This window comes from Cavia porcellus, unplaced genomic scaffold (assembly GCF_034190915.1).
Source record: "Cavia porcellus strain 051 isolate PalLab524CR breed Dunkin Hartley unplaced genomic scaffold, mCavPor4.1 scaffold_3, whole genome shotgun sequence".
NCBI lineage: Eukaryota > Metazoa > Chordata > Mammalia > Rodentia > Caviidae > Cavia > Cavia porcellus.
The window spans coordinates 27,712,316-27,740,117 of record NW_026947486.1 but is presented as its reverse complement, the minus strand read 5'-3'; the positions used below and the strand labels follow the sequence as shown (position 1 = coordinate 27,740,117).

Here is a 27,802-nt window from a genome sequence, read left to right as displayed (position 1 = left end):
ATGATGTACAGGTACAAATTCCCTATGATGAATATGATTTTGTGGATATCTGAAATGAGCCAATAAACTTAATTAAAGAAATAATATATTTATTATGACACCTCACTAGCTGAACTGAAAGTTCAGCTGTATTTAGCAGGGATTTCTCATGGTAATCACAGGAGTATAAGACCTAGGGAAAAGCGATGGGTCAAAAACATGGCAGAAAAATGTATGTGCCTGTAGATGAAAAGACTTACACTTTCAATTTAGACACCTGTCCTGGAACTCAGCAATCAGGAACTTAATCATACAGTAATAAAACAAATGGTGTTATGAAAAATTTGTTGCTCCCATCTCTCAAGACTAATCAGAATGTGACATCTGACAATTGTTTTACCAGTTTCCAATCAATGTTACATTTGCCAATGTACACAAGTACACAAGTTGATCAGCACAGGAACTATATACAGGAACAAAGCAGAAATTTCAAAGGAAATGTTCCAATTTTAAAACAAATCTGTATACTACAATCTTTGGATTTCATAAAGATTTACATTGGCTTTGTATATAACAAAAAATACAAACTGCTCTTGCTGATATCAACATTTTATAATGAAAATATTCATAGAGAAACCTTGACAAAACGAGAACTACATATGGAAGCTTTCTAAAACAAAACCAAAGATGGAGATGTTGTTGAGGAGTTATGCAGCATCTATTGTTGGAGACCACTACAAAGCGGCTCTAAGCAGGATTAGATCAGGAATCTATGTCAGGACCCAATAACTGGTGCCTGGAACAGGGACCTAAAATCTTTGGACTAAAGATTGTAGCCTGAATGAATAAGTCAACCTGGAGTGGAAAGGTTGGCACAAGGAGGAGGCCTTCACAGGACAAAAACTTTGCCAGGGATGCCTGGACAGAAGAGAGGGAAGATAAAGGGTGAGTCTTCCCACTTGAAAGGCCATTTTATCTAGGAATAAAATAAGGGGCAAAATGTTTCAGCCAAGGAGCAAAGGTATTTACAACTGCTCCAAAGCCTGCTTAAATGCTCAGGGGCTGATGTGACAAAGAAAGACTTAACAAAAATGTTAAAAGAGATAACCAAATATAATACATGGTTTCCTCAAACAGGCACTATAGAGACTGATATTTGGGAAAGAGTTGGAAAAAATCTTATAAGGCACACAGGGCAGGACAAATCATTTTTACTGAGACAGTCTCAATTTGGAATCTGGTCCATTTTAAGTCCATTAAAAAGCTAACAGTCAATAATCTCTGAGTCAGACATGGAGGGAAACAGAGCACCCTGTTGAGGCACCTGCCACCAAAATAAAATCCTTAGAGGGATCACTTCAGCAGGGGCCAGAGCCTTTACAAAAAATATCTCATATGGCTCTATCCAAAAGCTTACAGGTAGTACCGGAAGAGGCAGCCACATGGGGAGAAAATAATGCACTCCCTGCTTGCTTCCCAGTTGGAATTGAAAGAGATGCTAATGATCATGAGTATTCTATTCACATGCCTTTTGAAATATAACTACTAAAAAATCTTAAACAAAATGTGGTTAACATTGGAGTCCAAAGACCATTTACTGGGGGACTCTTACAAAATGTTTTGGATACATATCAACCGACACCTTATGATATCAAACATTTGGCAAAATATGCCTGTTTCCTGCTCATTTCCATTATTTTGATGTAAAGCAAAAAACGTCTTGCTTCAGAGCAGGCTCATAAAAAGAGGACGGGTCCCAATCCACGTCCAGCAATAAATGAGGAAATGCTTTCTGGGACAGGGATACACGCACCACGTCAATGTCCCGAAGAACTCTATCCACAATTGGCAGAATTAGTAAAAAAAAGCATGGTCAACTATTCCAGAGGATGGGGCTCCTCCGGTGACATCCTTTTTATGTATTCTGCAAGGATCCCAGGAATACTTTACTCAATTTGTGGCAAAGTTACAAGAAACCATTCATAGACGGGTATCAAACACAGAAGCTGTGAGCATTTTAACTTTAAAATTAGCATATGAAAATGCTAATCAGGATTGTAAACAGGCTTTAAATCCTGTAAAGTCAACTAATGTTTTAACAACACATATTAGAGCATGTCAGGACATTGGAACTGAGTCCTATAAGACAACTCTGATGGCTCAGGTTATAGCTGGTCTTACAAATGCAGAGAAGAGTAATGTGAAACATTTTAATTGTGGAAAAGTGGGATATACTAGAAAAAATTGTGGAGTTCTTGGTAGATCTGATAGGATAGATGCTGCAGTTGCAGGACCTCAAGAGAAAAGTTTCTCTGGCAAGGATTCAAGTTCCGCACCTGGACTCTGTCTGAGATGCCAAAAAGGGAGGCATTGGGCCAAACACTGTCATTCTAAACTCCATAAGTATGGTAGACTTTTGCCAAAAAAAAGAGATGAGGCCCTTTCCTCAGGCTGGGAAAACAATATAGGAGGCATGGCCTGTGAGTCAAAATGTCAGTGAATTTTACCTAGAGCAAATTCTCCAGCAAATTAAAGAACAGCATCAGAGGTGACTCCTCAGAGAGATGTTAACTCATTCACCAGGGGAACAATTCAAAGTACAGGATTACATCTTCCTTTAGCTTGCAGAGTCACACTCATTGGAAGTGACAACCCTACCCCAATTCCCACAGCAATTTGGGGTCCTCCACCTAAAGGAACAGTTGGTCTTGTACTAGGAAAGGCTTATCTAAATTTAAAAGGAATAAAACACTGTGCCTAGTGTTATTGATGGTGATTGTAGAGATGAGATAGAAGTTCTTGCATGTGCTATGGATCTTTGGGTTTTTGAATAGGGAGACTACATGCAGCAGTTGATTTTGTTACCTATAGAGAAGCCTTCTTCTGTTAAGCATAGACAGCTCTGGAGGGAGCAAGAACCTCAGAGCAAAACTACAAAAAGAGAAATTTATTTTACATAGGAAGTGACTAAAACCAGCCCTAAGTGTTTTATAAGGATTAATGGAAAATACTTTAAATGTCTAATAGACACCAGTGCAGAGGTGTTGGTAATTTTATTAGAACAGTGGCCTGCCATGTGGCTGACACAACGGGCTCTTACTTCACTTATTGGACCAGGAACCCCTCCAGAATATTACACAGTGCCTCATCTTTGCCTAATGAAGGAGCAGACCAATGAAAAGGTTTCTTTTTACCTTATGTAGTACCTATTCCAGTTAACTTGTGGGAAAGAGATTTGTTACAAAAGTGGAAATTAATGCTGCCTAGTGAGTCTGATTTTAAAGCTAAACAAACACGTTCCAATTTGGAAACTGAATAAATAGATTCAGATCCTAAAATCTAAAAAAATGATGCTTAAACTGGTGTATCAAAAAGACAAAAGACTAGAAAAAAACTTACAGGGATTCAAAGAGCCTGCTAAAATTACACCTAAAAATGACAGGCAAGGTATTGGATATCAGCAGGTTTTTCTTGACAAAAGCCATTGATGATCCTCCCCCCAAAACAGCTCTGCCTTTACAATGGAAAACTAAGGAGGCTGTTTGGGTAGATCAATGGCCCCTTAAATGGAGAAGCTAAGTCAAGTACACAAATTAGTTGAAGAATAATTGCAGCTAGGACATTTAGAAAGCTTAGTTAGCCCTTGGAATACTCCTGTCTTTGTTATTCCAAAGAAGTCAGTAAAATGGAGGTTGTTACAAGATTTAAGAGCTGTAAATGCTTGCTTACTTCCTATGGGGAACTGCAGACAGGACTGCTAGACACAACTGCAGTTCCCAGAGACTGGCCTCTCATCATAATTGATTTAAAAGATTGCTTTTTTAACATCCTTATTTTTCCCACAGATAGACCAAGTTTTACTTTTTCTATGCTTAATTTAAACTTTAAAAGATCAATACAGCAAATAATGTGGAAATGAGGATATGCTTATGTTTTTACAGGTGAAAGATCCATGAGAAATATGCAGCCTTTATGCAAGACACAATCAATGCTGAGGACAGCCATAGGTGATGGCTCTGACAATCTGGGCCTAGGGAGACCTGCCAATCAGCCAGAAAATCTACATTTAGCTCGTGCATGAAACTAAGGAGAGAAGACCAGTGATCTAGTGGAATGGTATCCAAGCAATGATTTGTGAGGCTAGAGATATAGTCACCAGAAGAGGAATTCCACCAACACCTGAGAATCTTTTGATTACCTTAAAGGCTCTGTTGGCAGTATCTGTATATGACAACTGTCTCAGAAGTAGAGTAATTGACTTATGTCTCTGATCCACCACTACTTAGAAACATTTCTTGGGCAGATTCTCCACCTGAGATTTATCATGAACTAGACTTGATTTTCTAAATTGTGCCATTATAAATCCACTCATTTCTGCATAACTCTCTTGCATTATAACAAATCTTTGCATCTTTGGGAGGATATAAAGAAGCATGTACAAGAGCTATCCATCAAAATGTTACTATGGATATTGATGTACCCCAGAAAGAGGTATTGCCAATGTCCCCACAAACCCAAAAATTTGACGAACAAATTCAAGATTAGGAAAAATTTTCTGATACTTTAGATCAGTTAAATCCATTCAACTATCTGAAGGCATACTTGTGGCTTTATCTTAGTATACTTGGAGTGCTCTGTGTGTTTCTCCTTATTCTATTCATAGTCTGTTGAAGAAGAGCTAAGATGCGCCACCTCCTAGACAATATTCAAGCATGCCTTGCCCTGATCCAGATGTTGTTACAAAAACAAAAGGGAGGAGATATTGGAGACCACTATGAAGCAGCTCTGAGCAGGATTTAAAATTAACTAATTGGCTTTCTATGTTTATCTGTGAGTCTGTCCTAGACCTCAGCCCCTTTTCTGGCAGTGGGAGCTGATTCACAGTAAGGGAACCTCTATGAATCACTGGTCCTGGCTGAGGCCTTCAGTGGCCTGTGAGGCTAGATACCTCAAAAGGCCAAATAAGGCCATAGCTGAAGACACCTTGGCTCCAACATTAATTAAGTAAATAGAGACTGTAGCTGAAGGAATTTCACTCCTGCAGTCACACTCCTACCATAAATGTCAACTTGGAGATAGGACACTTCTCCTAAATTGGCATAATTTACTACTTAGAGAAGTCTCCAAAATGACTCCCAAGGTCCTGCTCATTTCCCATGCTTTCCTCAGTTTCCCCACCTTCTGTTGTTGGTCCTAATAAAAGTGGGCTGGTCCAAAGAAATCTTTGTCTTAGCACTCAGAGTCTTGAACTCAGCTAAAGGGTTTTGACCTTCCTGGAGCCCTAAAATCATATACTTTGTCTCATTTTAATTAAACCTCTGCTATACACTTGTTTGGGAGATTAAGGACCTAGGTCATGACCTGATAATCTATAATATCACTTGGAACACAAAGCACTGGCCAATTGTTTGGTCTGAATCAATTTTAAATGTGTGTAACATAGGCATCAGGCATGATGGCACACACCTGTAATTCCAGCACTTGGGAAGCTGAGGAAGGAAAATCATTGTAAGTTAGAGACCAGCCTGGGCTAGAAAGTGAGCTTCAAGGCCCACCTGAACTGCACGGCTAGACACTGTCTCAAAAAACTAAAAAAAAAAAAAAAAGTGTAGCATAAGTAGTCTGACTGTTTACAAGAAAATAAGTACAAAACACCAAAGACAAATTTTCTTAGAGAGGGACTAGAACTCATAAGAGATTACATACAGGACAGAAAAAACAAAAAGTTTCTGCAAAGGAAACTATACAAAAGAATTGTGGCATACATTTGTGAGCTTAGAAGTAGATAGGCAGGTGAAACCTCTGAAACCCTAACATGACAACAGCAAACCCAAAATATTGTCACCAAGAAATGCCAGGAAAACAAAACTGCCAATACTATCAGGGTAAATGATCCTTTTGAATGGAACATGTAATTTTCATATGTGAAGACTGCTTGGGTGTATGACAACTGAAACAAAGATTATATTTTTTGGAGAGTTATATTGGTGTTTTCACTGTAGTTCACATAGATTTTTATTTCAGATGTTATCTCAGGTTTTATAAGCAAGTAAATACCTGATATGAAAATGATGGCGTCTATTCTACATACTCATTTTTACATTTGAAATTTTATGCTATTGATATTTTATTTTCTTTCTAAATGCATTTGGCACACCATACTAGGAATCTTCTAAGAAAACAGGAAGAGAAGAGAGGTGACAAGAATGACCTGTCTGAAAACAAGAAGCAAGCTCTCCCTGTGAACCAGCATCATGCACAGGCCACTACTGCCAGGCAGACAGCCAGACCCTAGCCTTTTCTGATGACTCAGCACTATTTGCAAACTGTGGGGGAAGAGAACAAGAAGTCAATAAGAAGCAAAACCTCCCTATGAACACCACCATGCAGTGGATGCCCTGAAGGGTCAGTCAGACCCCCCGCATTTTCCCATGAGTCAGTGCCATTCACTGACAGTAGGAGAAATAGAACAATAGGCAACAAGAAACAAGCCTTCCCCACAAACCAGCAACATGCAATGGCTGCCACTGCCAGGGGACAGCCAGAACCCTTTCATTTCTGGCACACAGACTGGGAAACAATAAGAGCCATTCCTCCCGCACCCTGCAAGTAATGGGCTGATTCAGAAAAACACAGGCTGTGATGATAGCTGTTGAAGTGAAATGCAATTTTATGCTGGTGGTGTTTGGTATTTCACTGACTTTCCAGATCTAGGGCCAGTGGTCTGATCATCTACTCAGAGGATTATAGTACACAGTGTGCCATCTAGGAAGGCTCTCCTTCCGAAGGTGGCAGTCATTGTCAATTCCCTATTATCTTGTTCTGAAGTTCTGTATCATTTTCATAGTTTTGCTCAGTTGGGTGTTTTCCTGTTTTATTTGATTTGATTTTATTATAGCCCATAGCATGGGCAGCTATTTCAAAGTTAGCAAGCTTTATTATGTTAGCCATTTTGGATTTACTATGTCTTGTTTTGAAGTCCTTTATTACTTTCATTATTTTGTCTTTATTGGTTGTATTTTGTTCTGTTTTATTTGATTTTTACTATGTCTGAAGGTATCTATATCTATTTTGAAGACAACAAGGGGCATTATGGTAACCATTGTTGATTTTGTACTATTTTGAATTTCTGTGTCACGTACACTGGTTTGCTTTGATTGGCTTTGTTCTGTGTTATTTTCTTTGGCTTTATTTTCTCTACAATAAAAAAGAGAATTTCCTGTCACATAGGAAAGGAAAGCTAAGTACATTGTTGTCATTGGAAGTGGGATGTGTGCATAGAAGACTTTCTTAGGTGGGACAGCTGAAGCAAAAATTTCTGTGGCAGACTTGCTTGAGTTTACACTGTAGCTCTCATAGGTTATTTTTTATCCAAGTTCATTTTATTTCAAAGATAAAAAGAAAGAAAATGAACAACAAGAAAAAACTACATCAAAATTTCAAAACACATCAGCCAGGGGGCAACAATGGCACATATATTGAGTATTTTCATCCCCAAATCATTTGCTCAGAGCACAAGACATCTGCACTCAATTATCCAAAAATACTAGTACAAATCTTCCTATTCAGAGAAATCAATTGTATAACTAACTTAACTACTTTTATATACACCTTCATACACACATACATTTTTTTCTTTCGGCTTTTCACACTAATGAAACAATACAATGTTTACATGTTTGTCTTATTTCTTTCACTAATGAATATCATCTCAAGTTGCATCCATCTACCTGTAAAACCCTCCAGTTTATGCTTCTTAATGGCTGTGTAGTACTTCTTGTTTATCCTTTCCTCATTCAATGGGCATTTATGTTGTTTCCAAGGTCTGGCTATTACCAATTATATTGCTATAAACATGAATGCCCTGTATCACTGTAGTGTGATATTTTTAATTCTTTGGAAAGATACCCAGAAAGGGAAAGGCTGAGTTGAATAGGACTTCCATACTAGTTTTTTGGAAAATCTCTACACTGATTTCCACAGTGGTTGTACCAGCCTGCATTCCCACTAGCAGTGGAGAAATCTTTCTTCTCCAAAGCCCCTCCTGCATTTGCTATTAGTTGGTTTCCTGATAGTAGCCATTTTTTTCTGGGGTAAGGTATAATCTCAGTGTTGTTTTAATTTGCATCTCTTGAATGACCAGTGATGCTGAATATTTTTTCACATATTTATTTGCTGTTTGTATTTCTTCATCTAATAAGTGTGTAGTATTTCAGATGCCCACTTTTGGATTGGGTCTTTAAATTTGGGAGGACTTATTTATTTTAGTTCTTTATACATACTTGATTGTAATCCTTTGTCTGAAGAACAGCTGGTAAACATTTTATCCAACTTTGTGGGCTGTCTCTTCATTCTGTCGGTGATTTCTCTTGCTATACAAAAAACTTTTAGTAGGGTGAGATACCACTTATTGATAATTTTTTTATAGTTCCTGTGCATCTAGGATTTTGTTGATCAAGTCTTTGCCTACAACAATGTGTTCAAGAGTTTTACCTACTTTATCTTGCAGCAAATTTAATGTTTCTATCTTAATTTTTAGAACTCTGATCCATTCTGATTTAGCTTAAAACATTGTGAAAGATATGGGTCCAGTTTTAATCTTTGGCATGTGTAAAGCCAGTCTTTCCAGAACTATTTATTAAAGATGCTATCATTGTTCCAGTGAATGTGTTTGGCACCTTTGGCAAAGATAAGGTGACTCAGTGTGTCTAGAGTCCCCCCCCCCTTTGGTCTTTTTCGTTTTTATCGGTACTAGGATCGAACTCATGACTGCCTGCTTGCAAGGCAGGTGCTTATGCCGCTGAGCTAAATCCCTAGCCCCTTAGAGTTGTTTTTGATTCTTTTATTCTATTCTATTGATCTGTGGATCTGTTTTTTTTTTTTTTTTTTTTTTTTTGCCAATAACACACTTTTTATCACAGCAGCTTTATAGTATAATTTCAAATCAGAGATGGTGATGCCTTATGTCTTGTTTTGTTGCCCAGGAATGCTTTTGCTATTGTAGGGCACTTCTGGTTCCAGATGAATTTTAGGATTTTCTGTAATTCTGTGAGATATGCTATTGGAATTTTGATTAGGATTGCATTGAATCTATATCACAGATTTGGAATTATGGCCATTTTCACCATTGGTTCTTCCTACCCAAGACCATGTGACATTTCTCCATTTTCAAATGTCTTCTTTAATCTCCATTCTCAGAGTAATTCACAATGTAGAGGTCTTTTATCTCCTGATTCCTAGGAATTTCATTCTTTTGGATGCTACTGTAGAAGGTATTGTTTTCCTGATTTTTCTCTCAGAGAATTTGTTATTCATGTACAGGAAGGCTACGAATTTTTGAGTGTTGACTTGCAACCCGCTATGCTACTGAATTTGTTTATTGGATCTACAAGTCTTTCAATGGAAATGTTAAGGTGTTCTAAGTAGAATATCAAGTCATCTGCAATTAATAATAGCTAAGTTCTTCCTTTCCAATCTTTTTTTTTTTTTCTTTTTCTACTGTAATTGCTCCAGCTAAAGATTCCAGGTCTATGTTGAACAAGAGTGGAAACAATGAACAACCTTGTCACATTCTTGATTTTAGAATGAAAGCTTTCACTTTTTGTTCAGGTACTATGCTATTGACTGCTGCTTTGTCATAGATGGCTTTCATAAGATTAAGATAAAGATCATATATGTCAGTTTTTATAGAGTTTTTATCATGAATGGGTACTGGACTTTGTCAAAAGATTTTGCTGCATCTATTGAGATGATCATATGATTTTTGTCTTTGGCTCTGTTAATATGATGTATTACATTTATGGATTTACATTGAACCATCAATGCATCATTGGTATGAATCACACTTGGTCAGAGAATACAATCTTCTTGATAATTTGCTGCAGTCTGTTTGCCAGTATCTTACTGAGTATTTCTGCATCAATGTTCACCAGGAAGATTTTCCTGTAGTTCTCCCTTATTTAGTGACAATGTGACCTTTTCTGGTTTTGATATCAGGATAATGCTTGCTTCCAACAATGTATTTGGAGTATTTTTTCTCTTTCAATTTCATTACATATCTTGAGAAGTAGGGTTTTCAGGTCTTCACTAAATGTCTTGTAAGATTCAGCAATAAATGCACCAGGGACCAGGCTTTTCTTTGTTGATAGGTTTTTAACTGTATCTTCAATTTCATTGATTGATATTGTATTATTTATGATTTTTCTTTCATTTAAAAAAATCTATTAAAAAAGAACAGAAAATTAAAAAAAAACAAAATAGAAAAAACAAGAAAAATTGTGAAATACAGAATTCAAAGAAATTAACATCATAAAATGGCTAGTTGATGCATTACATATTGTCATTTTAACAATAATCATTAAAGAAACAAAATCAAAGCATAAATATTGGCTAGGCACTCAAACATTGCCAGTGCAATCTCTTCGGTTCAATGATCTAATAGGAATTTAGTAACATGATTATCTATCTAACACATTATACGAACCACTATATCCTATAGAGCACTTTCCTTCCCTTTCAATTTTACAATATATATCATATTTTTTGGATCCCACTATTCTGTCAGTTCTTATTATTTTTTATGCTAGAGAGACAATGTGATATTTACAAATGTGAGTTTTTTTATTTCACTGATTAGGGTATTCTCAACTTGCCTCCATTTAGCTATAAAGGCCTCAAAATCATCCATTTTTATAGCTGAATAGTGTTCCATTATATAAAAATATCATATTTTTTTTATCCACTCTGCTATCCATGGGCATTTTGGTTGTTTCCAAGATTTAGTAATCACAAATTGTGCTTCTATGAACATGAGTGAACATATATCACTGTGACATGACCTTTTAAATTTTTCTGGGGAAATACCCAAGTGAATAGCTGGATTGAATGGAGCTTCCAAACCTAGATCTTGAGGAATCTCCATACTCATTTCCACAGTGGCTGCATCAGTCTGCACTCCCACCAACAGTGGAGAAGTGTTCCTTTTTCCCACAGCCTTGCCAACATTTGTTATCAGTTGTTTTCTTGATGGCAGCCATTCCTTCCAGGGGGATATAAAATCTCAATGCTGCTTTAATCTGCATTTCCCAAATGATCAGTGACGGTGAACATTTCTTCATATATTTATTTGCCATTTGTATATCTTTATCTGAGAAATGTGTGTTCATCTGCAATGCTCATTTTGGAAGGGGTCTTTGAATTTGGGAGGCTTGATTTTTTTCAGTTCTTTATATGTTCTGGATATAAGTCCTTTGTCTGAGGGAATGTTGGTTAAAATTCTTTCCTGTTCTGTGAGTTTTCTTTTCACTTGGTTGGTGACTTCTTTGAAGTTCAACAACTTTTTAGTAATATGAGGTCCCAGCTATTGTATCTTTGAACTATTTCCAGTGTAGCTTGATTTTATTCATGAATTCTGTTCTTACACCTATGTTTCTAAAATTTTTAATTAACGTGTCCTTCAGTATATTTAGTGTTTCTGTTTTAATATTTAGATCCTTGATCCATTTTGACCTTAATTTAGTGTATGGTGATAGGCATGGGTCTATTTTTAGTTTTTGGCATGTGGAAAGCCAATTTTGCCTAACACCATTTATTGAAGAGGCTATCTTTTTTCCAGTGAACATGTTTGGTCCTTTTGTCAAATATGAGTTGGCTGAGTGTCTTTGTAGTAGTTTTTGCATCTTCTAACCTGTTCCATTGATCCTCAGGTCTATTTCTTTGCCAGTACCATGGTGATTTTATTACTGTGGCTTTGTAATATAGTTTCAAGTCAGGAAATGAGATGCCTCCTATCTTGCCTTTTTTGACCAGAATTGCCTTTGCTATTCTAGATTTCTTCTGTTTCCAGATTAATTTTAGGAATATTTTCGCTAGATCTGTAAGGTATGTTAATGGTATTTTGATGGGGATTGCATTGAATCTGTATAACATTTTTTGGAGTATGGTCATTGTCACAATGTTGGTTCTTGCTGGCCAAGAGCAAGGAATATCCTTCCCTTTTCTAATATCCTCTTCAATCTCCTTTTTAGAGAAGTATAATTTTCAGCATATAGGTCTTTTACGTTCTTGATTAAGTTGATTCCTAGATATTTAATTATTTTAGATGCTCTTGTGCAAGGTAATATTTCCATAATTTCTGAGTTTTTTGTTTGTGTATAGGGATGCTATTGATTTTTGAGAGTTAACTTTCTATCCACCTATGCTGCTGAATGTGTTTATTACCTCTAACAGTCTTTTCACGGAGTATTTGGAGTCTTCTCTGTAGAGTATAATGTCATCTTCAAGTAATGATAATTTTAATTCTTCTATTCCTATTTTTATTCATTTTATTACTCCCTCTTGTGTGATTGCTCTGGCTAATATTTCTAAAACTATATTGTATACAAGTGGTGACAGTGGATATCCTTGTCTCATTTCTGATTTTAATGTGAAGGCTTTCAGTTTTTGTCAATTTAGTATAAAGTTGCCTGTTGGTTTGTCATATATGGCCTTTATAAGATTGCGGCATCTACTGTCTATTCTGAGTTTCTGTAGGGTTTTTATCAGAAATGGTGTAGGACTTTACTGAAAGCTTTTTTTGCATCTATTGAGGTGATTATGTGATTTTTATTTCTGGCTCTGTTGATATGGTACATTATATTTATTGATTTGCATATTTTGAACCATCTCTACATCCCTGCAATAAATCCCACATAGCCGTGGTGTATAATCTTCTTGATGATTTTCTGAATTCTGTTTTCCAGTATTTTATAGAGAACCTTTGCATCAGTGTTCATTAGTGAGATTGGTCTACAGCTCTCCTTTGTGGTTGCGTCTTTCTCTGGTTTTGGTATCAGAGTGATACTTACCTCCAAGAATGAGTTATGGAGGACTGATTCTCTTTCAAACTTCACTGAAGTTTAAGTACTATTGGCATTAAATCTCCTCCAAATTTCTTATAGAATTCAGCTGTGAATCCATCAGTATCTGGGCTTTTCTTTGTTGGTAAGTTTTTATTCACATTTTTTTTTTTATTTTAGTAGCTTCTATTGGGTTATTCAGAATTGCTATACCTTCTTGATTGAGCTTTGGCAATACATGTGGTCCTAGAAATCTGTGCATTTCCTCTTTGTTTTCCACCCTTATGTGGGTAGACATTTTCAAAGTAGGTATTCATAATCTTTTGAATTACCGTGGAAACTGTAGTAATTTACTTATTTTCAGTTCTTACAGCATGGATTTGAGTTTTTTTTTTTCTTTCTTTCTTTCTTTTTGGTAATGTTAGCCAGGGGTTTATCAATTTTGTTTATTCTCTCAAAACACTAGCTCTTTTCTCATACTTTTTTGTACAAAAAAAAAAAAAAAAAAAAAACACTAGCTCTTTGATTCATTAATTCTTTGTATTGTTTTTTGGTTTCAATTGCATTCATTTCTGCTCAACCGTTACAATTTTCTCTCTTCTGTGAGCTTTGGGTTTGACTTGCTCTTCGATTTCTAGAAAATGTAGCATTATTTATTTTTATTCATTTCATTTTCTTGACATGGTTATTTATTGCTATATATTTCCATCTTAAGACTTCTTTAATTGTGTCCCATAGGTTATTATGTTTTTTCTGTATTTTCATTGTATTGCAGATATTGTTTTATGTCTTCTATAACTTCATCTTTAACCCACTGGTTATTGGAAAGGTTCTTATTTAATTTCCGTGCATTTATGCAGGCTTTGCAGGGGTTTTTTGCCATTAATTTCCAATTTTAATGAATGATGATAAGATACTGTGCATGGGATAATTTTGCTCCATTTGCAATTAATTAAGATTGCTTTATGGATTAATATGTGGTCTTCTTTAGAGAATGTCCCCAGGTGCAGCTGAGAAGAATGTATATTCTGATGTGTTTGGGTGGAACACTATAAACAACCAATGAGTCCATTTGCTCACAGATAAGATTCAGTTTTGCTATTTCTTTGCTGACTTTTTATCTAGTTGATCTATCTCTCTGTGACAGTGGGGTCTTATGGTCTATTAAAATTGTGTTCTTGTGTATTTGGTTTTTCATGTCCATTGACATTTGTCTTATATAATTGGATGCTCCTGTATTTGATGCCTATATATTTATAATTGTTAGTTCTTCCTCTTGTAGTTTTCCACTTACAAGTATGTATTGGCCTTCTTTATCTCTTGTAATCCTTTTAGGTTTGAAGTTCTCTTTGTCTGCAAACAGAATAGCTACTCATGTTTTTTTTCTGGGTTCCTGTTGCATGGAATACACTTTTCCACCATTTGACTTTTAACCTATTAGTTTCTTTTTGAGTCAGATGCGTTTCTTGTATACAGCATATTGTGGGATCCTGTTTCTTGATTCATTTGGTCAATGTTTCTTCTAATAGGAAAATTGAGCCCATTTATATTAATGGATATCACTGATACGTACTGGCTTGACTTTGACATGTTGTGCTCCTACTGTTGGTTTCCTGCTTTTCTCCCTTGTTTAATTTCTTGTCCAGCCTGGTGGTTTCTTTCTGTTGTGGTTGTGGAGATTGTGGTCATTTGTATCTCTTTCTAGGGTTGGTTTTTTGGCATGAATTCCTTCAGTTGTTCTTTGTCATGTAAGTATCTTGTTCCTCCATTAAATTTAAAAGACAGTTTTGCTAGGTACATCAGTCTGGGTTGAAAGTTGTTTTCTCTTAGGGCTTTAAATTCTTCACTCCTGGGGCTGGGGATTTAGCTCAGTGGCATAAGCGCCTGCCTTGCAAGCAGGCAGTCATGAGTTCGATCCCTGGTACCGATAAAAAAATCAAAAAAGACAAAAAAAAATCTTCACTCCAAGCTTGTATTAACTTAAAGGTTTGTGCTGAGCAGTCTGTTATGATTCTAATAGGCTTTCCTTGATAGCTGAGTTGTGTCTTTTCTCTAACAACTTTTAGTACTCTGTTTTAATGCTGTATGTCCAGGATCTTAATTATTATATGTCTGGGTGTAGATTTATATTGGTTGTGACTGTTTGGCATTTTGTATGCTTCACTTATTTGTATATAAAATCTTTCCCTATGTATGGGAAATTTTCTACTATTAGTCCTGTACGTAGTTTATTTGTGTCATTTACATTGACTCCTGCATCTTCAACAATGACTTAATTAGTCTTATATTGTTTCTCTTGGCATAGTCTTGAAGCTGCTGGATTGTCATTTCATGCTGCTTTGTTTTTCTACCCTTTCATGCTCAATATCTGCAATCCTGTTTTCAATGTGTGAAATTCTATTCTCAGCTTCATTTAAATGGTTTTGCCAGGTTTCAGTAGAATTTTTTGTTTCTTGGATATCTCTGAATTTGTTTCATGGATTCTGCTTGTTTTCTACATTGTTCATTCAAAGTTTCAATCAATTTCCCATGCTCCTGTAGTTTTATCTATGTGTTCTCTGGCTATGTTGAGTAACTTATTTACTAAGGTTGTTATTTCTCTCTTTATGTTAAGACATTATTTCTAATTTAGTTTTCTTTCTAGCCTCATGGATTTGTTTCTTTAATTCATTTGCTATCTTCTCAGAGATTCCTCATGTATGATTTTTAAAGTACTCTATTTCAGTGTCATCTGTACTTGTTCCTAATGGACTAGATATTTGAGATTGCATTTTGCCTTTTCATTTTGTCATTTTAACCTTTTGTGTAAATATTTGGTCTTTCAATCCCAAGAGTCTGAAATACCCAGGATGTGAATTTTAGGATGCTACTGTGTGGTTGATGTTTGTCCAAATGCTGGGTACCACAATGAAGAGGAGAGCCAGTCACCTGAATTCCTCCTACAGGGGCTATTGGGTGAGTCCTATATTCTTTTTGGGCTAACTAGCCTAGAAATATAGATGTAGGTCAAATCTTAGTTCCTGCTGTTGCTATGTCTTCAGGTTGTTGCAGGTCCCTAGCTCTCCCTGTCTATAGTATTTGTGCCAGCTGAGGCCTTACTGTGTCACTGGGGGTCTCATAACCTCTTTTAATTTTCTCTAAGTTGGTGGAGGCCTTATTGGTATACTCCTCAACCTGTCTGATGTTCGCTGTGGGGGGGAGGGGGTTACCCACCCTCTTACCAGTTTCATCAATGTCTTACAGGTGGAAGGAGTTTCATTTCCACTCCTATTTACCCACTGGAGACCTGTATTTTAGGGGCAAACTCAACACACTGACTGGAGCCTGCTGAGATCTCCTGTTTGGGTGAGGAGTTCCTGAGTCTCCCATCCAGCCAGCACAGTAATTCACCATAGTCCACAGTTCTGGGATAAGGGGTTGGATCCAAAGATCAACTCTAATACTAGGTCCAGGAGGCGGGAGGGTTCCCCAAGTGATGGGCCCACAGCAGCAGTCCGAGATGGCGCAATTGTGCTGGGGGCATCCCAGGTGTTGTGGGCCAAAAGGCAGGCTCATGGCAGCAGGCTGAACTGGTTCAGTCATGTTGTGAGTGTCCCAGGAGTTCCCAGCCAGGCAGCACGCCCAAGTGGCAGCAGTTCGAGGCATCCCAGGCCTACCAGGGTGGCACAGGTGTTCCCACGGAGAGTACAATTTTTCATTCTTATTGACTCAGAGTTGGTAATTCATATAGATGTAGGAATCTTTCCATTTTTTTCCTCTATTTTCCATCTTACCAGAATGCAAGTTTTCAAAGAAGGTATAGTTTTCTGGATTTCTGCAGGGTCTGTTGTAATATTATCCTTTTTTTCCTAATTGTGTAGATTTAAGTCTTTTTTGTTTGTTTTGATAAGATTGGCTAAAGGCTTATGAATTTTATTTAGTCTTTGAAAGAATCAACTCTTTGATTCATTGATTTTTTTAAAGTCCATTGTATTAATTTCTGCTCTGATGTTTATAATTAGGTGAGTTTTATGAGCTTTTGGTTTACTCTGTTCTTCTTTTTCCTTTTTTTTTTTTTTTTTTTTTGTGCCAGGGATTTAACTCATGACCTCGTGTTTGCCAAGCAGGCAATTACACTACTGAGCTAAATCCCTAGCCCTCTTCTTTTTCTAGAATTTTGAGGTTCAACATTAAATTGTCTATATGTACTTTCTCTGTTTTCCTTATATAGGTATTTACTGCTATAAATTTCCCTCTTAAAACTATTTTCATTGTATTCCATAATTTTCAGCATGTTGTATTGTTATTATATTCAACTGTAAAAATTACCTAACTTCTTCTTTACTTTCATTTGTGAGCCACAGTTTGTTCATTAGGGTGTTATTTATTTATATGAAGTTCTTGCAGTTTCCTTTGGCATGGATCTCCAATTTCATTGTATTGTGGTCTGATAGTATTATCAGTCATATATGGTTTATGTTGGAGGATGTCCTGTGTGCAGCTGAGAATATGTATTCTTATGTATACTGTAGACATCTACTAAGTCCATTTCCCCAAAAGTTTGATTTAGTTCTAATATTTCATTATTGATTTTTTATCTAGTAATGTCTTTTAGTGACAGATAGGTATTGAGGTCTCCAAATACAATTGTAATAGGGCTTATTTGATTTTTTCATGTCCATTTATAATTGTTTTATACTGTTGCATACACTAGTGTTTGTAGCATATGTATTTATGATTGCTATTTATTTCCTTAATAATGATGTAGTGATCTTCTTTGTCCCTCTTAATCAGTCTTGGTTTTAAATTCACTTTGTCTACAAAGAGAGTAGCTTCCCCTGCTTTTTTCCACATTCATATCATACACAGTATTGTTTTCCATTATTTGCCTTTTAGTCTATGAATTTATTTTTGATTTACATATATTTCTTAAATGCAGCCTATTGTTGGATCTTGCTTCTTGATCCATTTGGCCAGTCTGTGTCTCTTGACTAGTAAATTGTGACCATTAAGATTGATGGTTATAAGTGATATGCATTGACATATTTTTGTCATCTTATTTTCTTGTTGTTGGCTCCTGCCCTTTTTTCCCCTCCTAATTTTTTACCTTCCCTGGTGTATTTCTTCTCTTGGCATTCATGGAGTTGTATTCCTTATTGTCTCTTTCTAGAATGTCCTTCAGAATATTTTGGAGTGCTGGTTTGGTGGTCACAAATTTCCTCAGATATTCTTTGTCATGGAAGTATCTTATTTTTCCATTAATTTTGAAAGATAGTTTTGTAGGGTTACATCATTCTGGGTTGAAAGTTGTTTTCCTTTAAAACTTGAAGTACTTTACTCTAAGCTCTCCTTAACTTGAAAGTATGTGCTGAAAAGTCAGCTGTAATTTTGATGGGTTTTCCTTTATAGGTGATTTATTTATTTTCTCTAACAACTTTTCAGATTCTATTCTAGCTTTGAATTTCTGGAATATTGACTATGATTTACCTGTTTGTAGATTTTTTGTGATTATTGCTAACTGGAGTTCTATATGCCTCATTTATGAATGTCACATTCCTTTTCTCTAAAGGAAATTTTTCTTTCATGATGCCTGCAAAGAGCTTTTTAATGTCATTTGTGGTATCTCCTGCTTGTATATTGACTCCAATTAACTTCTTTGTTTTATCTAGCAGGTGCTAGATTGATTTCTCATGGTCCCTTGCTAGCCTTAAAAAATCTTTTTTTCCTGGTTGCTAACTACAAGCTTGTCTTCAATAGCTGAAATCCAGTCGTCATTTGCCCTAATCTGCTTCAAATATTTTCAATGGAGTTTTTATTCTCCTTGATATCTGCTTGAATCTGCTTTATGATTCTGTTTCCTTCCTATGCTGTGCTTTTATACTTTTCTTAAGCTCATCTATTTTTTTTGTCTGTGTTTGCTCTATCATTGTATATTTTGGTAATCTTTGTAGTTCATTGAAAGATTAATTCTGATTTCATTTTTCCAGAGCCTCATTCAATTTTTTTTTTGTTTCTACTTCATAGAGGCCTGGTGGGGGACTTTGGATTGTCCCACCTCATCAATCCCTGAGTTTGCCTTTGGTGAACTGGATGTCTGGGGTTGCATTTTGTTCAAGTGTCTTCACATTTTATTTTGCTCTTTTGTAAGTTTGATTACTACAGTGATTCTTGTAGGTTGCCTATGATGGGTTGCTTTATTATTAGTATTTAGAACGTTTAGGTGATGATTATGTCTCTGAGGTATCTTCCAGGTGTAGCTAAGTCTGTTATAAGATTTTTATCTTCAGTTTGTTGGAGATGAGAAGTTGTTGCTTATTTGGCCTAGTTTCAGGTTCTTTGGCACTGTACAACATATTTTCTGTAACCCTTAGTTAATCTCAGTCATGAATTATCAGGCCCAACAGCTGGTTAGGACAACTGTGTCAATTCTGACTACAGTGGAAATAATATCATCAAACACAGCCTAGAAAACAAACAACTGAGCTAATCTTTAGTTTGCAAATTTTAACCATATAAACTAGATTTGTCATTACATAACAAAATGTCAAACAAACCAGATAATTATATGCTATATAGAGGTCGGTAATATGTCAATTTTATCTTCAGGGCTAAATTTTAAAATAGATTGGGGAGAAAATAGAAAAGTGGAAGAAGAGAAAGAGATTAGATGATTGGAAGTCAAAGGGGGATTATGCAATTTGGGGAAACTGGTGCAGAAGACTGAAGGACAAGAGATGGTAGAGGGCCCAGGATTTAATTCAGTGGCTTAAATGCCTGCATGGGAAGCATGAGGTCATGAGCTCAATCCCTGGTTCAAAATGAAACAGAGAGATGGCAGAGATAAAAAGAAGAATAAAACAGAACCACACCCACAATGAGGCTAGGAATCACTTTCGCACTCAAAGAAATACAATGAAGGCGAAAGTAAAAAGAAAAAACTGAAAAAAAGAAAAAAAAAGGAAAAGAAAAAGAAATAGAACACTTTAAGGTTCTCACTGGTTTCACTTGTAGACAGCCTGTGGAGACAGAGTCCCAAAGCATGACAGTCTATCCCAGCAATCCGGTAGTTGCTTTGTGTCAGAGAACTGGATGATCTTAGCAGGCATGCCCTGAGACTCGACTCATTGAGACGCTGCAGCCCAAGCAATTTCCATGGGTCTGCACCCAGATGGGAGCTGCTAGAGTTAGCTGCCACCAGTTTTGGGTTCCAGGCTTATCTGACCTATCTTCAAAATGGCTCCCAGCTAATTATTCTCTCCTGTGGGAGGACTGAATCCTCTGTACTCACCACCAGACAGTGCAGGCCTCCACATCTGCTGCTCCTCTCCACTGCCTTGTCTCTCTGCAGAGGCCTCCTGGATCACCAGCTATCCTTTTCACCAAGACCATGTATCCCCAGGTTCCAACAGATGCTCTCATGTCTCAGGAAGGTGTTGCCAGCTACCATTTTCTTTGTTGAAGTTTTTCTTTTTACTCTCTCTGAGGGCTTCAATTCATACTTCTTCCTGGGTCCAGGGAACCAAATTCCTTCCTTCTTGTCTTCTTCACAATGCTATATTCCAGTGTCTGGATAGTGCCTCTCAGAGAGGCTATTTTCTCTGCTGCTCACCACTTCATCATCTTCCCAAATGTCCTTACATAGGTTTTTATTTCTGAATATTATCTCTTAGGTTTTGTAAACAATTACACAGCTGATGTGAAAATGATGATGTTTATTCTAAATGTTCAGTACACATTAAGAATATGTTTTTTATTAATATTTTATGTTTCTGTTAACCACCTATTCCATAATATAATAAAAACCTCATTACTACTCAGTCATAAAGAAGGATAAATGGGAGACTTTTATAGGTAAATGGATGTCACTTGAGATCATACTTATAAGTGAAATTAATCAGACCCATATGTGTAAAAATTATATTGTCTCACTAGTGTGAGAAACTGAAAAAGTAAATAGGATCCAAGATGTACAAGAGATATTGTGATTAGGAAAAAAACTGTTCCAAAAAATGAGAAACTGTTACCAGGGAAAGGAAGAAAGTAAAAAAGAAATACATACATTTCTTTGCTTACTACCTGAGTGTTGTTTCCTCAGCAACACTCCATGTTTCTGGCATGTCTAATTTCCTGGAATCTCCAATGCACTTTTGACTTTGTTCTCACTATTTCATGTACTGCCTCTCAGAGACACATGGCTTAGAATTCAAAGACTTCTGAAATCTGGGTGAAAGCATCCCTATACCACAACTGTTGCACTGTACAGCCACATAAAGCCAGCTCCACATGGTCAATGTCAAGATATGCTAACAGGTCAAATTGTATCTAGATTCCCTTAGATTATGGCTACAGAGTACCTGAATAGTTGTTCTCTGGCAATCTCCTTCCTAATTGGACACAAATGAACTGAGGTCCCTAAGATTCCCTACCTAAAGCAAAGTTTTTCACTTTTGCACCTTTGAGCTTGCAATGAAAGGTCTTGTTTACTCCTGAGATGTCCTCAAACCACATTTCCTATTATCTTCATTAAAAGTACTTGATTTTTTTTGTGTGTTAACCTTTTAGATAACCATTTCTCTGTAGGCCCAATTTTTTCTGGGTACTTTTTGATACAACTAGAAATTCTGAATATTCTTGGGTCCTATCTTTTCTCCTTATTCTTAAGATACATCTTGCTAAAAGCAATGAGCAATACATAAGTCACAGTCTGAATTTTGGAGTGCTTCCTCACCCAGATAAAACAGTGAAGCACTCTGGATCTCAACTTATTGTAAGTTCTCAGAACATAGACAAAATATAGACAACATGTTTTGCTCCCAACTGCATCCTGTTGAGCTTGGTCACTGCCATCTTTATTTCTGTCAGCATTATGAGTTCCAGAACTCTGACCAAAATCTTCCACCAGGCATGGCTTATACCGTTCTATCTTTCCTTTAGCAGGCATTTCCAAATCTTTTTAAACTTCACCCACCAACTCTTTTCAAAAGTTACTAAATCGCATGGTCTTGTACAGTTACAGCAGTGATCTCACTCAGGCGTCAAAATCTGTTAGTCATTCTTCTCATTGCTAAGACACAAAACCCAACACTGACAACTTGAAGGAGGAAAAGATTATTGTTGCTCACATTTTCATTCCCTGATCAGATGTCTCCAAATCACAAACAACAGAGCAGCCAAAAATTCAACAAAGATATAATGAGCCAGGGAGAGATATGTATCCTTTCGGGTTACAACTCCAGTGGCCTTCCCCTTCCAACCAAGATTCACCTCCTAAGAGAAGGTCAGCTATAGTGACCCCATAGTCCCATCACCCTCCAAAAGGCCCACTTTTGAATATATCAATCTATAGGGAAATATTCTAGATTTAAACAATAACAGACTCTTTAATCCTAAATAAAATAAATCAGTTGCATAGTTCACCTTATGTCAGAAACCAAAATATAAAGGTTTTAAAATGCAAAATAAGAGATAGATGATTAGAAATGGGGAGGTAGACTTGTGGAGATGAGAAGGCGATCTAGGAATGGGTGGACATTGGAGGGGGCAAGGAAAAGGGAATTAAATATTATTAGGTTCCAATATGTATAAGTACCAATCCCACAAGGTGCTTGCAATTACGTTTTGCAAACATATGCTAATAAAAAAGAAACAAAAGAGGAAATTGCCAGGTGGGATCCTTAGTAAATTTAAGCTATTTTCAAAGTTTGTGACTTATCTTAAAAAGTTATGTAAATTTTGCATTTTTCTCTATATTGAATTCTATTTTAAATACATAATGCATTACATTACTTACTATCAAATAGCATAAAGTTTAAAGGAAGATGTATAATATGTCCTTCGTGGATATGCATGCCTTTCTCAGTAGCATAATCTAAGCAAAGAGACTCATTGTACATTTTTATATATTAAAGAGTCTGAGTAAAATCAGTGTAAAAGATTACTCTCAAAATAGTGTGAAGAACAATTGGAGGGAAGGAAAAAGAAACAGGAGGTAAAATTACTCATAAATGGAATGGAATGATGAGAATGGTCCAAGAAAAGGAAATACTGATGCTCACCTGATCCAGCATTTTTGCCATCTCCTCCAATAAGTGGAACTGTAATGGCTGCAGGGCTTCCATCTGCAGGCAAACTGGTATAAACCATGGGTAAAGACTGTACTACAACTGGGATGGCCTTCAGTCCACCTATCTTATTTGGCAGACTGACTGAGGGGATAGTGTGTATCACATGCAAGATGTGCTGGCCACCGGTTCCCTGAGATGTGGGCAAGATAGAGCTTGCAGCAAGAACAGTAGGAATATTAGCTGGAGTGCTCATGTCAGATGTTGAAGTAGATATCCCAGGGGCCTGAGGAGAAGACTGTGGTTTGGAAGGACATATGGGAGCTTGAAGCATGCTAGCAGGCTGGAGAGGAGCTTTAGGCTTGTGAAACGAGAGGTCAACTGGTTCCACTTGGGGCAGGTTGAAATCATTATCCAGAAGTTCTTCTGGGGGCTCAATCTTGATGTCATTAAATAGTGCTGGGTTCTCCATAGGGCTGTCATCCAGGAGTGGTGGAGATGTGATATTACTTCTGTCTCTTGGCTCAGGGGTATCTCTGGTATGAATTGTGCTAGTGACCTAAAATCAGTAAACAAATAAGAAGCTAAAACAGCAATTTTTAGTACCTTAAAGCAATATGTAAAATATAAAGAATTCACTAATCTTTTCTCATTGAAAGAATACAAAGTATTGGAAGAATGAGATAGACATACACTAAAGAAAAACAGGAAAAAGAAATATTACTGACACTATTCAGGCAATTGATAAAAAGCATTTCATTTATTTCTCACAATATCCTTTAGTATTAAAGTCAACATTTTCTGAGCATTCTCCCTAATCATTGTGCCAAGCCTAGTGACAGTACATATAAAGTACACTAAGAATTAAATGCTGACATATTAATTATAGAATAATTTAAGTAACTTTCAAGTCTTACTATAATATGTGATGTGACATATAAAAGAGTTTCTTTAGAAAAAGAGAATGAATCATTCCATCTAGACAGGCATGGTTCAAAGAGGAAGTAGCATTTTAGGTTAGTCATAAAGAATGAATGAGGTTTCTCCAGGCAGAGAAAAGCTAAGAAAATTCTACCTGCAGAGATATAACAACAGAAAATATGGTTAGAAAATAATGATGCAATATTTTGTTGAATTACTTACAAAACTGAACCAAGAAACTTCTAAATTGTGAGATATTTTTTAAAAATACAGCTACTCAATATGGGCACACCAAATAAAAATAATTTAGTATGTCAGAGATATAGTTCCACTCCCATGTTCCTTTTAGCAAACACATAGAATAGAGAAGAAATGCAAATAACTAAGTGTCCATCATATGATGAATAAAAATGTTTGCATATATATTCAGCTGTACCGAATAATGAAATTTTGTCATTCTTTCCACACAGATGGAACTGGAGACAATTATATTAACAAAAACAACTCAGGTATAGAAAGACAAGTACTATGTGGCATCACTCATAAGTAGAATCTAAAAACGCTGATCTCAACTAGAAATGCAACTAAGCAGTAAAGCTCCTGCCTAGCAAGTACAAGGCTCTGAGTTTAGTTCCTGTTGCAACAAAAAGAGCCAATAAAAGAGATGATCTCACAGAACAGAATAGAACAATAGCTACTAAAGATTGGGTACAGAGGTAGGGCTAAGGATTGGGAAAGTTTGACCAACAAGTACTATGTTCAAATTGAACAGGAAAAGGAAGTTAGGTACAATAATAATGTATACTTTAAAAACTGGAAAAAATATTTTAAAAGTTTTCACCATGCAAAAATGAAAAATGAGGAGATTGATATATTTAACTTGATTTGAATATTCGTCAATATTTATATATATTGAAACTTTATATGGTACCCTATTGTTATGTGCAATTTTTGTTTATATGTCACTTTAAAAAAATTTAAAATTCTAATAAATGACTATTATATATATATTTTTTTCATACAATAATGTATAGCCACAATCTAATTAAAAGCTTTCTAGTAATTCCATGAATTTAAATGTCAAAGGTATTTTGGACTGTGATGCCAACACTTTGGATCTTGAAGATGGCCTTTAAAATGGCAACAATATTCTAGCCAATAAAAAAAACAGGCCTCTATTTTCTATCAGCATGATATTTGATTTATGGTAGTTTTAAATTATGAGATATTGAGAGTGTTTCCATCATAACAATAGAAACATCTTTTAGTTTTACATATTTGGAAGATGAGGGAAGATGTGTTTTAAGGAAAGGTTTGGTGGTAAAAGATAATTATTTGAAAGAGTGGAGTGATAAGGGTCAAACTATTTTTATATAATTTAACTAGCTCTTCAGTAAAGGTACAGGGAAAGAAAGAGTAAGCCTACATTGAAGGAGACTAAAAAGGAAGTGAGTTAGAAAAGAACTTGGTGAGACATTTAGAAAAAAAAATTAACATGGAATGGATACTGCCTGATACTAAAGAAATGTAAAATTCAAGGTGTGGTAATAACACAACCCTAACCCATCTGTATAATCTTGTTGGCAAGAGTGGGTGTGGGATTACGGGAGAAGCAGACAGAAAATGTAAAGATCAAATTTTCTCCACATAAAAATCCCCATCCTCTGACTCTTCCTTATCAATTTAAACTCATATTTTCCTCTTGGCTTTTTGCTTAGTTATCAGTGACATTGAGAAATGGAGGTAAAATAGACAGCATAAAAAGTGGTTAGATACAATATTATTTTCCATAACAATGTAGAATGTGGGTGCCAATATACATGGAAGACACATTTAGTCAATTTTTAGGGACTTTCTGCTTTTTAGGACAAGAATTATAAAAAAGGAGAAGCTCTGAATTGTAAACATAAAGTGGAGACTTTTTTTGGTAAACTTAGTCTCTTTTGCAACACAGAGGCTATTTCCAAGATGCTCAGTGTTGCTAAAAGTAACACTATTAGCTCAAGGCCTTCTGCTTAGCCGATATGTGATTTGCAGTTATACATTTTACTGAAAATACATTAGGAATATCAAAAATGGACACTGATTAAAGTATACAAACACACAGTCTTTGCTTATTCTCTTGATTAGATTATAATGTTACAGAGCCTTGCTCCATCAAGACAATCATTATTGTGTTTTGTTGACTAAGTAGCACCTGGTCTGTCATCTGTAAATTCTTTTTTAAAAAATCATTTATGCAAGAGGGTTTTATCACTTAACTGCCTTACCATCTTCATGTGGTTTGACAGAAATATTAGAAGACTAGGGGTTTTGGGGTCTAGTGTCTAATAGTCACTTTTTCAAAGATACTATCACATTTTTTCCTGTATATATCACTTTCAAATATGCCAGTTATAATTAAATTAATTCAGCCTATAACAAGTATTTTCTGTATTGTACTGCTATCTTCTAAAAGCAAATTTATACAAGAAAACAGTTTCCTCTGGAGTGTTAGTTGGCAAAATAGTTACAAGTTGCAGTTTATAGCCTTTCCATGACCTGAAAGGAAAACACCTAAAAAACACCTGCTCATCAAGTTGAAAGGGAATAAGATTTTCTGGGAATCATGAAATAGGTAACATTAAAGTTAAAAACCATAGAAAAACAGAAAGGCAATGTAGAAGAAAAAAATAATTGTTCTGTAACATAAATCCTGATTTCTAGGGTCCCATGGTGAACCCAACTCCACAAATACAAGGTACATCTGGAGAGGGACCACAGCTCCAGTGATTGGACAGGCAGAACAATCCAAAGGAAAAGAAAATTATTATTGTGAACTAAGAATCCAGTGTGAGGATTTACTCTGAAAGTGATTTTTCTCACACGATGGTCTAGGTTTAAAAAGGAAATTCACGGCAGGACTTGCAATATCCTGGAGTGATAAAACCAGGAGCCACTTTGAGAGAGGATTAGTGAGCAACTCTGAGAATCAGATGTTACAGAAAAACCAAACATCAGGGTCCCAGGAGATACTCTGATGCAGGGACTTGATGAGAGGCAGCTCTAAGAAACAAGAAGAGGAGGAGAATTAGTCACAGAACCTTTAAGAAGTTTAAGTAGTTGAAAACTCAGGCTATGGAGGGCATAATAGTTAGCAGCAACAGCTTCTGTGGTAAGAAGTGAGGCTATCATGTGTGATTTTCTGAAAAGGCTAGTTATGAAAACACTGGAGATGGAATTCAATGAATTCTTTAATTATACACCTCCAACACAAAAATTGGTAGCCTGTTTACTTTCCCCATCAGTAAGAACATGTTTGGGGATATGCTTTAGCTAGACCTTTGCCACATTCCTTGGTGATTAACAAGAGGTGCACTGGAGCAACTGTGAAACCCCAGTGATCCACAATGTCCAAAACTAGCTGGGGATTACAGTGGCTCAGAGAGCACAGAAGGACACAAATAAACACAAAGCCTCTGAAGTGAACAAAACCTTAATGTAGACAATATAACACTGACTACTCCTACAAGCAGTAAAAGGAAGGGACAAGGCTCAGCACTAAAAAAACAACAACCTGTTAATTTGTTATGGAAATCCAAGAGGTCCCAGTTGCTGCTTCCAACTCTTCACCTATACTTAGTGAATTCAAATAATAAAGGTCCTAGAAAGAAAAATTACTCACTCAAACATTTCAGAATGGAAGATTTTTTTTTGTACTTATTTGTTTTCAGACACGGTCTCACTGCACAATTTGAACTGGTCTTAAACTCACAATATAGCCCAGGCTGTCACTAAACTCACAGACAATGTCAAGCAAAAGTAGATAGCTATCCAACGTAACAGATACAAAATTGCCAACATAAAACACATGTGTTAGTGGATGAAAAGCTGCACAAATAATTCCAAAGATTGCTAATTAAAATTAACAGTGACTTCAAAGTTGTTGCACATAAAGAACTTAAAGAATGCAGAAAGATAATATAAAATATAAGGGAGCAATTCACCAAAAAATCTGAAGATAAAAACCCCATAATATTAGAAAAT

At 36.1% G+C, this 27,802-nt stretch overlaps 1 protein-coding gene across 5 annotated transcripts in view; it reads right to left on the bottom strand.

Moving 5' to 3' along the window:
* Positions 1-27,802, bottom strand: part of Klf8 (KLF transcription factor 8) — a 115,408-nt gene that overhangs the window by 36,928 nt on the left and 50,678 nt on the right. For all 5 annotated transcript variants that reach the window (XR_010046566.1, XM_023566368.2, XM_063245985.1 and 2 more), the window contains one exon: positions 22,850-23,414. Coding sequence is in view for 4 of the 5 variants with exons in the window: in XM_023566368.2 (XP_023422136.1) it covers positions 22,850-23,414 (565 nt within the window). In the remaining variant the exon portion in view is untranslated. The remainder of the gene's footprint in view (positions 1-22,849; positions 23,415-27,802) is intronic.